Source organism: Sander lucioperca, chromosome 1 (genome assembly GCF_008315115.2).
Source record: "Sander lucioperca isolate FBNREF2018 chromosome 1, SLUC_FBN_1.2, whole genome shotgun sequence".
NCBI classification, from domain to species: domain Eukaryota; kingdom Metazoa; phylum Chordata; class Actinopteri; order Perciformes; family Percidae; genus Sander; species Sander lucioperca.
In genome coordinates this window covers 16497428-16513638 of record NC_050173.1, presented here as the reverse complement: position 1 = coordinate 16513638, position 16211 = coordinate 16497428, and the positions used below count along the sequence as shown (strand labels likewise).

At 40.1% G+C, this 16211-nt stretch overlaps 1 protein-coding gene across 2 annotated transcripts in view; it reads left to right on the top strand.

Moving 5' to 3' along the window:
- Positions 1-15326, top strand: part of LOC116046321 (guanine nucleotide exchange factor VAV3) — a 100695-nt gene extending 85369 nt beyond the window's left edge. The window contains exons 25-28 of one of the 2 annotated variants that reach the window (XM_031294650.2): positions 590-719; positions 7851-7931; positions 9735-9886; positions 10898-15326. In XM_031294650.2, coding sequence (XP_031150510.1) covers positions 590-719; positions 7851-7931; positions 9735-9886; positions 10898-10942 — 408 coding nt within the window. In that variant the 3' untranslated portion in view covers positions 10943-15326. The remainder of the gene's footprint in view (positions 1-589; positions 720-7850; positions 7932-9734; positions 9887-10897) is intronic. The other variant, XM_031294651.2, reaches the window with a different exon arrangement.
- Positions 15327-16211: the final 885 nt, after the last annotated feature.

Genomic DNA, 16211 nt, shown 5'->3' with positions numbered 1-16211 from the left:
ATAAGTCCAGTGCATATTGGAAAGGTTCACCAGTTTTCTTAATGGCAGCACTGCACTTTCTGTTTCGAAGATTTGCTAAATACAGATGTTTGAGTGTTATATTTTAAAAAACTATATTTTGTTAACAAGTTTATGAGTCAGAAAACCTCATCAAAAGTTCTGTCCAATGTAGTGTATGTTACGTAAGTCAAACTCATAGTCAGCTTTCATAACATATTATAATGCACCAAATAATTTCTATTACGTAGTTTTATGTCCTCTTTTTTTGTTGCTATTTCACACCTACATCTGTTCAAAAGCAATAGGTATTGTGGCAATTATAAGATTCAGTTTTCCAGCAGACTCGTCATGATTTGACAGATATGTAGATGCTACAGATGTCATAAGAGCTAAAAAAAAAAAAAAGCATGGGTAATTTATCTGGTTTTACATACTGATTTTTAATAAAATATGAAATGAAGTGTGACTTCAGTCAAAACAAATGCAAATGGCTGCATGTCTATTAGTTTGCTTACTTATTTGTGTGTGTGTGTGTGTGTGTGTGTGTGTGTGTGTGTGTGTGTGTGTGTGTGTGTGTGTGTGTGTCCAGGAGCTGATTGAGTACTACAAACACCACTCCTTAAGAGAAGGTTTTAGGAGTCTGGACACCACATTGAAGTTTCCTTACCAGGAACCGGAGAACGCTGCTATGCACCGCCTCAACCGGTCGGGTGGCAACAGTGAGTAGATCTGAAGAGACACTAAGAATAGAATAGAAACACTCCACCACTACAGCACTTTATGCTATTATGTATAAATGTATAAAACTGGACATGGTAAAAACTACTGACAAAGGTTTAAAGACATGTTTACCTAAAATAACAACAGTAACTGCAGTGCAAAGACATCAACAACTTTGCGCCCACAGTATACTTTTGTCTGAACCAAGACAGCAAACTTTCAATTCCCTCTTTCCATTCATACCCTTCACAATAAAAGCCCTAGACATATACACTGCGTAACTGTTTACCTGCCAATATGAATAGTTTTGATGCAAAATATTTGCAGATGAGCATTTAGTTTATTCGTCACGTCGCTGGTGTGTAAAGGCCTTGAAGGTAATTTCAGTGAGACAGGAGCTAAATTACAAACTGGGCAGCTGTTGACATGCAGTCATTAAAGGCACCTTTGCAGTTATTGGTCACTAGTAGCATTATTGTTTGTATCTCATGCACACGGAAGTACTTTTGTAGCCCCGCTTTGCCAGACCTTCCTCCACAGCGCTGCAAAGGAGGGTCTGGCTAGTCCACACAGTATTCTGGGATGGGAGAAAAACGTGTTCTGGTTTATTGGCATTTCTTTAAACCAATCACAATCATTTTGGGCAGTGCTAAGCGCTGAGCGGAGCCCCGGTGCAGCTGCAAAAAAGCCTCAGGAAGGAACTTGTTTTGGTGGAACGTGTACGTTCGAAGGTTGTTTTAGTCATGCAACAAAAAACTCAGATTGGGCAGATAGTCTCGCTAGCTGTCTGGATTTACCCTGCAGAGATCTGAGGAGCAGTTAACCATCTCGTATATTTATTAGTGCATGGTTACATCTGCAAATAATGGTTCCTTTCATTCTCGAAATCTGTTGATTAATTCCCTGATTTTGCTTTAAAATCTAAATAAAAAGATTCTGAAAAGTGGCCATCACATTTTCCCAAAACCCAAGATGAAGTATTCAGATTGATTAATTTGTGTGACCAACAATATATTTAGTTTATTATCATATAAAACAGAGAGAAGCAGTAATTCATTACATTTAAGAAGCTTAGAGAAATCTGGCAAATTTAAGTCAATAAAGCAGTCTCTGTGATCTGCTGCTGTCACGCCGTTGATCAATCATGCTCCTTTTGTCGTTAATAGTTGTTGTTTCAACCTGCAACAAGCTGCTGTACCCACCACTACTCGCCGCCTGTTCTGTTTCCTTATCTGTCATCCTTCCTAGCTCTCTCACACACCGCTTTAATTCACTTGGCAGCATCTTAACAGCCTTAAAAGAGCTACGTAGCCATTTGTTGTTCCAAACACTCGGGTCTCTTCTGACATTAATTGTTTGTGACCAAAACTGTCAAACGGTGGTTGGAGAATCCACTAAGCATGTTATTAGATTTGATAACACTCTCTGGACGTTTAATGAAGTTTAAATCCATTTGAGGTTCAGAGGAGAGAGAGTTACCTACATGGTTTTACAGGAAAGTCAAATAATAATATCTCCCTTATTACAGTAGTTACTTTTAAAATCTAAATTAGGACTTTTTTCACTTTTAATTTGATGTTTTATTTTTCACAAATAAATATGATATACTCTATGATGGACTTGTGATGACAGTTATTAGTGTAGGTAATGCAAAAGTACTTATTTTGTAGTTTATTTCTTGTAACATTTTTAGTTTCTGTTTATGATATCTGGTTACTTACAATTTGTCATTTTATACATCATAAGATACGTAATATGTGTACGTGATATCAATGGTGTGATTTTGTTTATACTTTTATATTGTTCATTCGAATAATGCATTGTACGTGGCCGAGTTGGCTCAGTGGTAGAGCAGATGCACATATACTGAGAGGTTTATGCCTCGACGCAGAGTTCCACGGTTCGAATCCGACCTGTGACAAAGTTCCTGCATGTCTTTCCTCTCTCTCCTTTCTCACCTAGCTGTCCTGTCAAAAATTAAAGGCGGAAAAGCCCCAAAAAATAATCTTTAATAATTCATCATACATTTTAAAATAAAACAGGATTTGAAGTTTGTTACTTGTGAAATTACGACATTACATTATTAGTTATTATTACAATATTACACCACTTAGAGATATGTCATAGCCTTAACTAAGTGATAGTCACAGATTGATTTAAAGATTCAGTGTCATTGAACCATCAATCATCTATCATTTTACTTCACAAGTGTAATTTGTAAAATTGAAACAGAAGCTCACCAGCAGGTTATTGTTATATTTCAGCCACATCTGCTGCAAACATCACTTTACGCTTCAGACAGCCTGACATTTGTTAGCAGCCGCGCCTCAGGGAGTTGTCTGCAAACTTTGTTCTTGTGGAGATTGTGGTGTGCTGTCTGGCAGTGGAAGTGGTGAAGATTTGAGCTGTGTGATGTTCTTTACCCGTTTAAGAATGATCTGTTGGTTTTGTTATGAACACACGTGGCCACACCTCAAGACAAAGCAGCTGTTGTCAACACTTTCTGAGGAGCAGAACCTACCTGGAATGCAGCGCATTGATGATTATTTATGCATGCAGCTGCTGTTTCGTCTTTGTCAGTCATTACCCTTACCAACCTGATTCCTCTCAGCATTCAGGTGTTCGAGATGTTATTTATCAGGGCTGAGTAAGAGAGAACACGACAGGTTTTTCCTTTCTGACTTGGAATGTAACAGATGTTGGGTGTGTAACTTTGAACTGGGATTTTAATGAGGTGATGTTTGGGTTTGAAGTGAAGCAACTAATGAAACAGCAGAGCATTGTGCAAGTGCCAACTTCTGTGGCAAAAACTATAGTTTTTTTAGTGTAGTTTGGTGACAAAAAGACTGGAGTTTATTTGGGGGGGAGGGTGGGGGTTAGTCAGTTAGTTAGTTATTTTGGGGGTTAGTTAGTTACTCTGTTTGGGGGGAGAATACGGCTTTTTATCCTTTGTTTTATTGGCTCGGCTGATAATGTCCGGTGGAAATACATTTGAAAAACCATCAAGAAAGTGCTGTTCACCCTGTAAAACATTCATGATCACACCACACAAGCTGAATGATTCAAGCAATGCCAGAAGAAAAGGTATTAAACAGTGTGTGAGCCAGGCAACAGCAACATTGCCCATCAGTTGGTTAATGGAAAATGTATGACTTATCGCAATCAGTGGCACAATGCGATTTCATTTGAACCCTGTACACCACTGTGTGCAATGGGTAAAAAAGAAAACAAAAAAGTGCCGGCTTGCTGATGATCACGTTTCAAGCGGGAGAAATGTGGACAGATTGTACAGAGCTATTTGGTTGTTCTCGAGGAGGCCTGTTGTTCAAACCCCCCTTCAAAACACAAGTCGAGACAGCTTCAGTCCAAATTAGTTTTGCTTCGGTGTGGTCTTCTATCTGGTAGGCAGCCTCCTCCTGGTGTGTGACTTTTCTCTCTTTGACTTCTAAATGACTACTTTTGTTTGATTTCTATCGTCCTCGAGCACTGCTGGAGGACTGCTAATTAATATTTATACTTTGTTTCATGTATTTTGGACAGCTCTGCAGATAGCAAAACTGACTGATTGAAAGTGGGTTTTTTTCAACCATTACGCTACTGTAATGACAACAGCAACACTACCAGTGTTAACCAAAAATATAAATGGATATGTGTCCAGCTGACAGCGTGTGTGGGACTCTGGGCTGCTGATTGGATTCTATCTCATCTTTACTCTCTTGTGAAATGATACAATGTGTGTGTGTGTGTGTGCTCTTGTGAAATGATACAATGTGTGTGTGTGTGTGTGTGTGTGTGTGTGTGTGTGTGTGTGTGTGTGTGTGTGGGTGGGTGGGTGGGTGTGTGTGTGGGTGGGTGGGTGGGTGGGTGGGTGTGTGGGTGGGTGGGTGGGTGGGTGGGTGGATGGGTGTGTGTGTGTGCGCGCGTGTACTCTGGATTTTAGTCTCTTCTATTAGTCAACCAGTCCATATTGTGTATTCCAGTGTGTTCCACAAATCAGATTTTGCAAAAATGAAGCATGTAAAATGCAGCTGGTGTTTTGGTGGCTGTTTGAAGTGGAGGGCGATCCTTCTTCATATTGCTTGTACCTAGACACCATTAGGGGTTGCTGAGCTGTCTCTCAGTGCGCTGATTAGTATTCATTTTAAAAACCGCTGGAGCTCTGCTCTCCTTACAGCATATCAATAACCAAGGCCAGTTAACTTGCCAGCAGTATTGTTAGCAGCGGCACATTTTTCATAAAGTTTGGGCATTTATCTTGCTATTGTGGGGATTAGGTTTTCTACTCCCAGTGGCAGACATGTGAGCTCCTGTGCAGCGGCATACTTAGAAACTTTTGAATGGGCGATGCAGTATGGGGCACAGTGTTAAAGAAGTGGGGCACATTTGTGAAATGAGTAAAAATGTGTTACAACATTTATAGCAGTGGCTCTTGGCAAGAATAAACTGTACATTATTAATAATTACATGGCTTATTCAGTGTAATAAATGAATGCCAAATAAACAACTTTAAATATTCTATCAATTAATAGCTGCTATTTGTAACTCCAAATAGCCTACAGCCATGGAAAATGGGCTCCTGAACCCAGACATGTGAAAGGACTCCAACCATACATCTCTTTGTAGTTGTTTTGTGTCTCTCTTTTGAGTGACTTTGTAGTCTTTTTGTTTGTCTTTGTGGTCGTTTTTCATAGTTTTGTAGGCATTTTGCATCCCTTTTTGTAGTCGCTTGATTGATTTACCAAAAAGAAATGTTAGCAGTCACTTCATAAGGAGGCTCTGGTCCATGGGGCCTGGGCCTGGGCCCAGAAGGCTCATTTAGCAACCCATTCATGATGCTAATAGGCCAACTACCTAACATCTTCTGATCTTCTTCTTGCATCTGTCTATATTTCAATCAGGAGAGACCTCATTTTGAGTGAACAGTTATTTATCGACGCATGCACAATAAAAATTATAAATGAGAAAAGTCTTTAGTGATTAGTACCCTTCGTGACATCATCAAATTCCCATTGTCACGTCATTATATTTTAAAGGCACTCGAGAAGCCGTGAGTAGTGTAGTAGGAAACCCCTGATGGAGTCTAGACACTGGTGGTGATGGTGATGACTGAAGAGGATGCTGAGCTCTGGATGAATGAGGTGAACAGGGTGGAGGAGGGTCGCCACGATTCACGCTGAAATCAGAGCTGACAGCAACGGAGAACATTGAAATATTGACAGCAGAAATGGGATTGGCTGATAGAGATTGTGGCTAAACCTGGTTGGTTTAACTAAAAGAGTAAACACCCTTGATCAGCTGATAAGGGGAAGCAGGAGGAGAGGGAGAGTGAGGTAAATGAGAATAAGTGAGTAACATAGTTAGATAGTCTTCCTGGCTGAACTTATGCTAAGCTTCAAAATGTATTTAAACAAGTGTTTCCATGGCCCAGGCAGTACAAACAATTCCTGCATTTGTAATGGTCTGTTTCGTTCACCCCAGTTAAACTTTTCTGGACAAAATCATTCATGGGCATCCATTTAGCCAACTACTTTTATTGAATTTATACTGTGTACTGTATAGTCTGATTCTACTGAGCAGAAACCTTTGTAGCATCTGCATTTTTTTCCTGACTTTACTTGTACCATACTTGCTATGTTGATGTTCCAAAATAAAGACTAAGGGCACTTTCATACCTATAGTTCAGTGGACTCGGTGAGATTTTTCATTTAGCTTCGGTTTGCTTTCACACTGCACTTTGTCAAACGCACCAAACACTGTAAACACACGTCACATGATCAAACGGTCCCTTGTTTATTGGACAGAATATCCAAAACTCGCCGAACACTTCTGGCCTCAGAAATAATGGAGCAACACCAAAGGCCCTATCTTGCACCCCGCGCAGCGTGTCGCAAAGCCGTCCAACGCCCGCGTCGTTTAAATAGCAAATGCACCTGCGCCCATCTTTGTGCCCATGGGCGTGCTGGTCTTACGAGGAGGTGTGTTCAGGTGCATTCGTGGCGCATTGCTATCTTGACGCAGTTGGGAAGTGATCGTGCCATTGACCAACAAAAACCTGGTCTAAAGTCAATAGCGCAGCATTTCATTGTTCTTTTAACAGCGCATTAGTAAAATGTGACGCTGACAATGGACACGTACCATAAGACGTTAATGGAATCATATCAATGCCTGTAGCTTCTTTGTTTGCCTGTACTGAAATCTGTGCTGTGACACTGTGAGCTTCAAAAAGACTACATAAATAAACAATTAGCATACCACAGAAAAGTACTATATTAATAGAATATGAAATAAAACAACATCATCTGTCGTCGTCTGTCGGAGGGAATTTGTCAAGTGTATCTGCAGTTGTGGCTGTATTACAGCTCGATGATTGTCTTTATAAATATGCAAATAGAAATATATTCCCTATGCTGTAATTGTGAATACACCGCATGTTCCTCCCTATTAAATACACAAGTGAAGCTGCCGCCCCCCATTAATGATGCACACGTTCTTTTGGCAAATTGGAAACAAGATGTATCATCACTTCATTTTTTAAACAGTATTCCAGTAGTGATGTGTATTTGTTTTGGACATTCAATTTTTCAATTTTTATACAAAATGTGCATTCCTTCAAGTTTTATCCTCCAGGTTTTATGAAAATGAGATAATTGTGAGATCAAACATGCTTATAATGTTTTTAATTAAAGCACTGCTTCATGCCTGCAAGTGTATTACATGAATTTATAATAGCCAGGTTTCGTAACTTTTGGTTTTCAGAAGTAAGAACCTTTCAATATTGGAAATTCGTATTTTAGTCTTTGTTAGACACAAGAGTTTGATCCCTCATATTTAAATTTAAAATGTTAGATGTGTTATTACAGTACCCACATTAGGACAAACAGTGTAAATGTCTAGAGGGACAGATCAACTGCTACCAGTAGCTGTGTAGATAAAGTCCCACTCGCTAGATAGAGCTCTTCCTGTCATTTATTTGTGATCAAGCTACAACTGTGTTCTTTATACCTCAGAGTTGGGATTTAAAAAAATCTTATTTTTTCTCCTTTGCTTCTCTCTCTTTCTGCCATCCCTCCCATCCGTGCCCTCTGCCCTCTCGCATCTCTCCGCTCCCTGCCTGGCCTGCCCTGCCATAGCCCCATTGCTCTGCGGCCTCTCTTTTGTAACTCCTGCCGGCTACAGCTTTGTACCTCCTTCCTCTGCTCCCTTCTGGTCAGGTACAGGTATCACTTCTCTCTCTGTCTGCCTCTCTAACACTATTTCTTTCTCTTTCCTTTCACGTTGAAGGCTGCTTAGCTAACTGGCTGTAGCTCAGTGCATTCACATCATCGTCTGAATCTCTGCCTTTACCTCTGCCATCCAGCTTCCTATTGCACCATTCCACCTCTTCCATAGTGCTGTGCACATACATGCCATCCTGTGTGGATAATAGGGACTATTTATTTCAGTAATGCATGTATGTACTGTATGTTATTGTATGTGTGTCTGCATTTTTGCATCTGAGACGGAAACAGTTTGAGCTGTTTTCAGAGGCATACGGGGCTGAGTTTGGTGTGTGTTTGCTTGTGTGTGTCTGTCCGTCAAAGTAAAGCTGGATGTGTCAAAATACACAGAGTTTCTCTATATTAGATATTCCCCATGGCCAGGTTGTATAGGTCTGACATTCCATTTCCACCTCTCAGCTTAGCCCAGTCCGACCCACCAGTCAGTGTCTGGAGAAGGGAGAAAAGGCATGGAGCAGAGTTAACTAACCAACCTTCTCCACAGCTGTCTCTCATACTGCTGTCTCGTCGACATGATGACCTGTCGTGCACACACACACACACACACACGGCTGTCAGAACACTCCAGCTGGACTTTCTCAACTAAAGCCATACACATCACATCTACAAGGACTTGTAGGGCCACACTTTCTTTTAGTTAGGAAATGTACAATAAATCACAAGCACTGCTAGTACACACCGTTCACGCATTAGCCGATTTAGCACTGTATGTTGTTCCTCAGATCACCTGCAAAATTCTGAGAAATTTCAAAGCACATTAATTCCTGCGTACATCATTTCTTACTTAACATTACATTTAGTTTTTTTTTGCCCTCAGCCTTTATTTGAGATGAGACAAATTGGGTTGCATCATCTATTCGTAAATCCATTGCTTAGTTTGTGTGTAGAGTCTTGCCTAGTTTCAAACTAGTGATTTACTAACTCAGGTTACACCAATAAAAATGTCTTAGTGAAGACCTTAGTAACTTGTAAATAGGTTTCTAGGGGACATTTGTAAAGCTGTACAATTAAAAGCAGTCAACTATTGTTAGGGAAACAGGAAGTCACTGTAGCTTCAAAAGCTGTAGCATAACTTGTAAAAATAAGAATGTTAGGAGGGTCAGGCTAGCCTCTGTTCCACTAGCTTGTTTAATTCAGTATTTCTTTTGTCTATCTTTCTGAAAAAATGGAGCGTTTTCCTGGAGTTTACTTTCTATATTCTGAGATAAATTAGCATGCACTACAGCAGTTGTTATTAACAACTTAAACAAAGTTAAACAAAGATTACTTTTTGAGCAATACTGGTATATTCAGACAGAGAAAAATAATGTGTTTTTAGAACATTAAAGCACGTAAACGTGTTGTAAACAAGTATGAAACTGAAAATGAGCATAATGGGACCTTCAAAATATATCTGAGCTAAGTTTAAACTTACAAAGAGCAGAGTGTGTGACAGGCTCAAATAATAAAATATATACTGACATTTATTTGAAACTTTAAAAAAAAAGTATTAACTAAATTCTACCACTACTACTACTACGACTATATGTCATAAGGAAAAGAGATAAAGGAGAGGAGAAAGATATGATGAGAGGTTTTTCAGGGTGAATGAAAAAACATCACCCATATCCATCTGTGTGTGTGTGTGTGTATGTGTTAACCCTGAAACTGATGTTTTTAATTGTCTAACACATCTTCCAGAACCTTAAATGAACTAAATTCCATGTTTTTTTAATACCCCCCTCTCTCTCTTTCTAGTGTTTACTCCGAAAGTGATTGGTGTGGCGATAGCGCGGTACGACTTCAGCTCGCGTGACACCCGGGAGCTCTCGCTGCAGGAGGGTGACGTGGTGAAGATCTACACAAAGTCAGGAGCCAACGGCTGGTGGAGGGGCGAGGTCAATGGCAGGGTAAAGCACAATAAAACACAGCCTCCCATCACCAAATCTAAATGGGGAAAATAATCTTTTCTGAGGGTTATGTGTTTAGGGTTAGGGTTAAGCATGAAAAACTCCCACATTCGTAGAGTGAAATGTTGTGCCCTTTTTTATTAGTTTTCATTTTAACATATGTAGCTTTGCACTAATTCATGTTTACATTTAGTGATATTTAAACAAGGCAGAATCTCCAGCTTTGTTTCTTTAGTCTGGCTGTTAAATCCATAAATCCAATTTTAGGTAGTACTAAAAACCTGGCTCTTTCAGGAAATAAGATTTGACAGATATTCTTGTCTACAGGCACCTGGAAGGGACTATTCAGATTTAGTCCATTTTATCTTTAGTCAGTCATGTACGCCTTTCCAGCATTTCGGTTTCCCAATATCATCGCTTGGAAGAGCTAATTTGCTGCTCTTCTATGTGTTAAATGCACACATTTCCCCATCCAATACCAAGAGCGCTTTATAGTCAGGCATGCAGCCTGGAGAAAATCCTGCTTCAGGTTTCATACTTTGGGAAATGTGAGAGACAGTTTCATTTTTTTTATTTTTGTCAGCCTTGAGTTTAAAATTTGAATAAGTTATGTGTTAAAAAAGAAAAAATCTCCATGCCCAAACTTAGTGTTAAAAAGCTAGCTAATGGTGATGAACATTTAATTTATAAACGTATCTAATATTGTAATGATTTAAAGTCAGCGATGTAAAAACATTAGCAATAAATTTCATGTTTGACTTCAGCATGAAGAGTAGTTATTATTGTCAACAGTAGCATGTAAAATATAATTTTTTTTAATAATTGCTACAGTTACTTATTATTAGAAAATACTGTTCTCTCCTGTGTACAGCTCTTCACTGTGGGTTGCTGAAAGGCATTCTGGTAAATGTAGGAAATCACAATATAAAGTAGAAAAAGAAACGGGGGAAGTGAATACACCATTAATTACTACTGTGTAATTAATTATTCCCATTTTCTCCCCCTCCCCAGGTCGGCTGGTTCCCATCCACATACGTAGAGGAGGGTGAGGAGTGAAAGGTCCAACATGGGAACAAGAGTACGATAAAGAAAGAACTGCAGCAGTGGAGTAAGCAAACTGTGAACATAACAGTAACAAACAGAGTGAGCTTCTGCACTGCTGCTTGCCCCAGTGTTACTTTTCAGAGCAGAGCGGGCGGCTTCGCTCTCCTCGATGGAGTCCTGCTGCCGACAGCCACCCAGAGGCCTTTGGGAGAGTAAAGGGCTACAGAACGCTGGAGATGCCCTATCATTTCTGGTTGACTCTGTGTGGCTAAGTGACTCCACCAACTAGCAGCTTGCCTGTCAGCGGGGCACAAGCCTTCGCCAGACACTCCTCCCTCCCTCCCTAACTTCATCCCTCCATCCATAATTCACCCTGCGCTCCCTTCCTCTCTCTGCACCGGCCAGCCCATAACTCCCACCTGTTTCTGCTTGCCAAGTCAGCCGTCGCCAGTCTGTCAAAAGTAGATACTCAAAAGCTGCTCCTCCATTCGTGCACTCATCCATCCATCCATCCATCCATACACGCATCCATCCTCCCTCCCACCCCCTGTGGGAATAGAGTAATCTGAGCCGGAAAAGACCCACACTCTATTCAGTTTTTTTTTTTCTTCTTCTTATCCCCTTCTCTCTCTGAAGAGATTTCAGTTAGTTTTGACCTTGCCTGTGTGTGTTTCTTACACTAATGCAGTTGGTTATTGATGACTTGATGACCCAGATTCTCTCTCTCACACACACATACACACACACACACACACACACACACACACACACACACACACACACACACACACCACCCACCTCTCCTCCCCTTCAGATTATGATCACCTCATACACGCTCTTACAGGAGATGTAAGAGAGGGATAGTATCGCTGCGCAGTGCCAGCAATTGATCGCTGTTGTTCCTATTTTCCTCCCACCTCCTACATTCTTTATCTGCAGCCCAGCCTCTCATGTCTTTAGTTGTCTTGGCAGTTAGTGATCCTCTGCTCTTATCGGTGGCAGCCCTGTCAACAGGAGCCGAGGGTTTATCTTATTGGAGGCATTAGTGGCTCGTCGGGGAACAAGCCACACTAAGCCAGCTGTCCCCTTAACATGAAAAAGAAAAGCAGATGAAACACAAACGCAGCCCAACATTGTTCTTCTTTTTGTCCTCAAATTTTACACACTTCACACTTTATTTGCTTTGTTCAGCATGTCTCGATTCTTTTGTCAGTTCCATCATCTACAGATATGATGGATACGATGCAGTTTGATTGATTGCATTCTCGCAAAATGATCAATACTACACTGGTAGTCTACGGAGGGTTATCTACCCAGATTTGTACTTTTGCAACATTTTTACCAGATTATGCATCAAAATGTTTTAACATCATCTTCCTAAGTGTTAGTCAAGACTGAGTCGTCTGTGATGACTGCTATTTTAGAGGGTTTTTTCCACTCAAGAATACAATTTGTGCAGGAACAGCTGCAATTTAGGGGATTTATTTGGCAAGAAAAACGTCCAATTTAAAAAGGTCTTTATGTATTGACTCTTTAATTCAAGCTCTCAGAAACCTTTTGCCATTGCTTATATCTTCCTGCTAAGTGTCCTCCCTCTCATCCTCTCTCCTTTTCTGTGTTCCACCCTCACCCCCTGTATACATTATGCACACGGTTTTCTTAATCCACAGTGAAAGAGGATTTTCCCACATTTGAGGGAATAAATACCTTTATAGCAAAACATGCTGCACACGTGATGTTAACACTCACTAATATGTATTCAGAGACAAGGCCGTGTACAGAGAATCCAAATAGTGACTTATGTCTGGAGGTGAGAGCAGTTGGCTTTGTGCAGCGATGTTTTAATCTCAGCCATGATGTTGATTCTCTCTTTAATATATATAGAGAGAAACAAACTAAAAAACATACTTCTGTGTTTCAAATATATGTACATATTGAAATGTTTTATTTAATTCATGGCTGGTTATTTCTCTTCACACAATGGATAGAAGTCAGAAGCAAACTCTAAACCATTCCTTTAAATTCTTCTTTCTTTAAAGCTGTGCTTTGGCTATATTTCTTACGTTCCCTCTCACTCCCTTAAATACAGACTTTGACGCATGGCATTTTAAAAATCATCCATCTTGTGTCTGTTAAGGGAAACTAATAATGCAGTGTACATAAAATACAATATCGGGGTAGTTTACGAAGAGGCAGCATTCTCTCGTTGACAGCTTAAGTGAAAACATGTATCACACATAGAAGAAGTCAGATCGTTCACAGCTAATAGGGAAGTTTAACCACTTGATGAGATCAAGGAAGCCGTCATGTGGCTAACTATGGACCCTGCCTCTGCTAACAGCCCTCAGGGCTTCCAATGAAAGCTATCATCCTCCCCCGTCATGTCCTCATTGTGTCCATGCCATTGGCTATTGTGTCAGATATGTGTTTTGTGAATCTAACTAAGACTTTATTGTAAAGATATGCTTTTGTCTGCTCTTAATGGAGCCATTATGATTGGAAATCCTAAATAGCCCCCTGCCACTCCATGCCATTATCATATGTGTGACAAAAGATTTTTGTTCTCAGTCACATTGTTTAATACTGGACTGAAGAAATGTGTCACAAAGGGGTCATTTTAACGTATTTCTGCATCGTGACGTCCCTCTTTTTTCCACATTGTGTATTATCAACAGAGTCTTTGAGTGACCACTAGATGGAAGCATCCCAAACACATCTGTTTCTCTCCAAGCCAGTCACCTTCAACTTGCTCAAGTTTGGAGATGACATCATCTGATGAGGAGTTAAGGATGCATTTTGCATCGGCCTCAGACTTGTTGCTGTGAGTGAGAGGGAACGAAGACGCCCGATAGACTAAACCAAAGTATCAAAACACTAAGAGTCATGATTAATAATGCAGGTAGACTAAAAACATGCAAATACGAAATTATTTGGACAGGTTGTATTGTAAAGTTTCTTCACAGTCCCTGTCTTCTACCAGGTGTTATTCCCTAATTTCTTTTTTTTAATTGTTCCTGATATTCCAGGAACTTCTCTTCCCCTCCTGCTTCCTGAAATGTCTGCAGTCTCTGAGCAGTCACACATTACATTTAAAACATCTTTAGGAAATCTGTGGCAAGGCAGCGGCACAAATGAGATTCAGCACAAGCGCCTCTCGCCCGTCTCGGGAGAACTGGAGAGGCAGGAGAGGCAGAGTAGGCTCCTCTAATCGCAGACTCCAGTAATCTACTCCCGCACTCCTCCTCCGCCCAGATGAACTCTGACAGCGGGGCCATTTACAACTGCAGGCCTTCCTCTGCTGCGAGTGCGCTTCCAGATTTTTTTTTTGTGTGCGCAGGAGGGACGGGAGGAAAGGCTCAAGGGTATCTGTGATCTAATCATTACACCATCTCCTCACCCCGGCGACCCCGCTGCATCCATCTCTCTGTCGGCTCCTCTCTCTCTCGCTCTGTCTCACCTTGTCACTTCCCTTCTCTCTCTCTCTCTCTCTCTCTCTCTTTACTGCTCTCTTTCCCCATCTATCTTTCATCCAATCTCTGTCTTCTCAGTTTCTCTCTGTATTCTGTCCCTCACCCAGATGCTCTGTAGGCTGTAACTGCCACTGCTGTATGTTGGCGGGAGGAGAATAGACAATATTATCAGGAGAGGAGGGAGAGAGGCGGTCTCACTCTCTATAAACAACCACAGCAAAACAAAACGAGGACTAGTTTAATTTTACCACAAAAATTCATAGACTTAAGAGAAATGATGCCAATTATAGACTGAATTAGAATCAGCTCTCAGCACTGTTATCTCCTCATATAGTGTGTGTGTGTGTGTGTGTGTGTGTGTGTGTGTGTGTGTGTGTGTGTGTGTGTGTGTGTGTGTGTGTGTGTGCACAGATTCTGTCCAAATGCAGAGGCACGCACCACGTACGTGTGGAGAAACATTTTGACAGGATTTAGGGCCGGGCAAGTCTTTGCCCAGCAGGGGTTTTAGGATACAATCTCCTTAACCAACCTGAGAGGACAAGTAGTAATCTGAACAGAAACATAATACCAACCATACCTGAAAAAAATATGTCATATAATATTTCTTTCTCCCTGGGCTGAAAATCCATCCTTAATCGATTCATCCGCCCGTCTGTGTTATACTGTATGGCTATCAGCACTCATTGTTGACCCAAGTTTGCATTCACTGTGTTCTCGCTCCATGTCCATGTTCTGTTATGCCTGTGAAGCCAAAGATGTATGCTGTACACTCCCATGTTGTGTCTCTGAACCACGGTACCTGACCGCTGTGGCCTAACTCTAAAACCGTGCAATCTTGACTGTGTAGCATTACCGTGTATTGTTGCTGTACCATACTGTAAAATATGTACATAGCACATAATAAAGATATACATTGCTTCTTTTAATGTATTGTTATTTCATATTGTGTTGTGGCAGATTTTCAAACTAAAGTAATCTGTGTTATCTGCAGTGTTCTATGAATATTCACTGGAAAAACAATAGAAAAACAGACAGATTAGGTAGAATGGGTTTCTTTCTAAGTTTCTTTTAAAGTAAGTAATATTAAAATAATAACACTAACTTCTGAATAATGTTGAGTCTGTTAATAGTTTAGACATTCAAACCTTCCTACATTTAAGTACAAATTGTGAGATACCTGAGGTAATTCAAGTATTTCCACTTTCGGCTACTTAGAACTTATTCCACTACATTTCAGCAACAAATATTTATATATAATTTGAATTGTATATATAATATTATATAATAATAATTTATGAAACAGCTATAGTAACTAGTTACTTTAAAGATTAAAAGATCCCCTCCAAACCGATTTTATTAAGACATTTAGGAACAGACTGCTTTGAATACTAATGTTTCTGATATGGGTTTTCTACACAAAGTCAATAATAAAAGTCAATTAACTGGTTTAAAAATCTTAAAACTACAGCTACTCCTTGTCCATAACAGAATCTATGAATATGCAAACTCACACATATAATATGTGTGAGTTTCTGCACACTGAGCTCCAACATCCAAGTCAAGGAACAATAAGCAAAACATATTTTTGAGATGCGGACTTACAAACATATGATTCATTTATTAAAAATAAATAAATAAGGCATTGCAGCTTCCCAACAGTATTTACTGTGAGGTAGTCATAATCAGCTCCACCTGATACAACATTAGAGCATCTGTAGTAATACTATACTATGTATAATACTAACCAATGTCCTGCTGACTTGTACCTTTACTTTAATTCTGTTAATGTGATATTGCTAGCTTTACTTTAG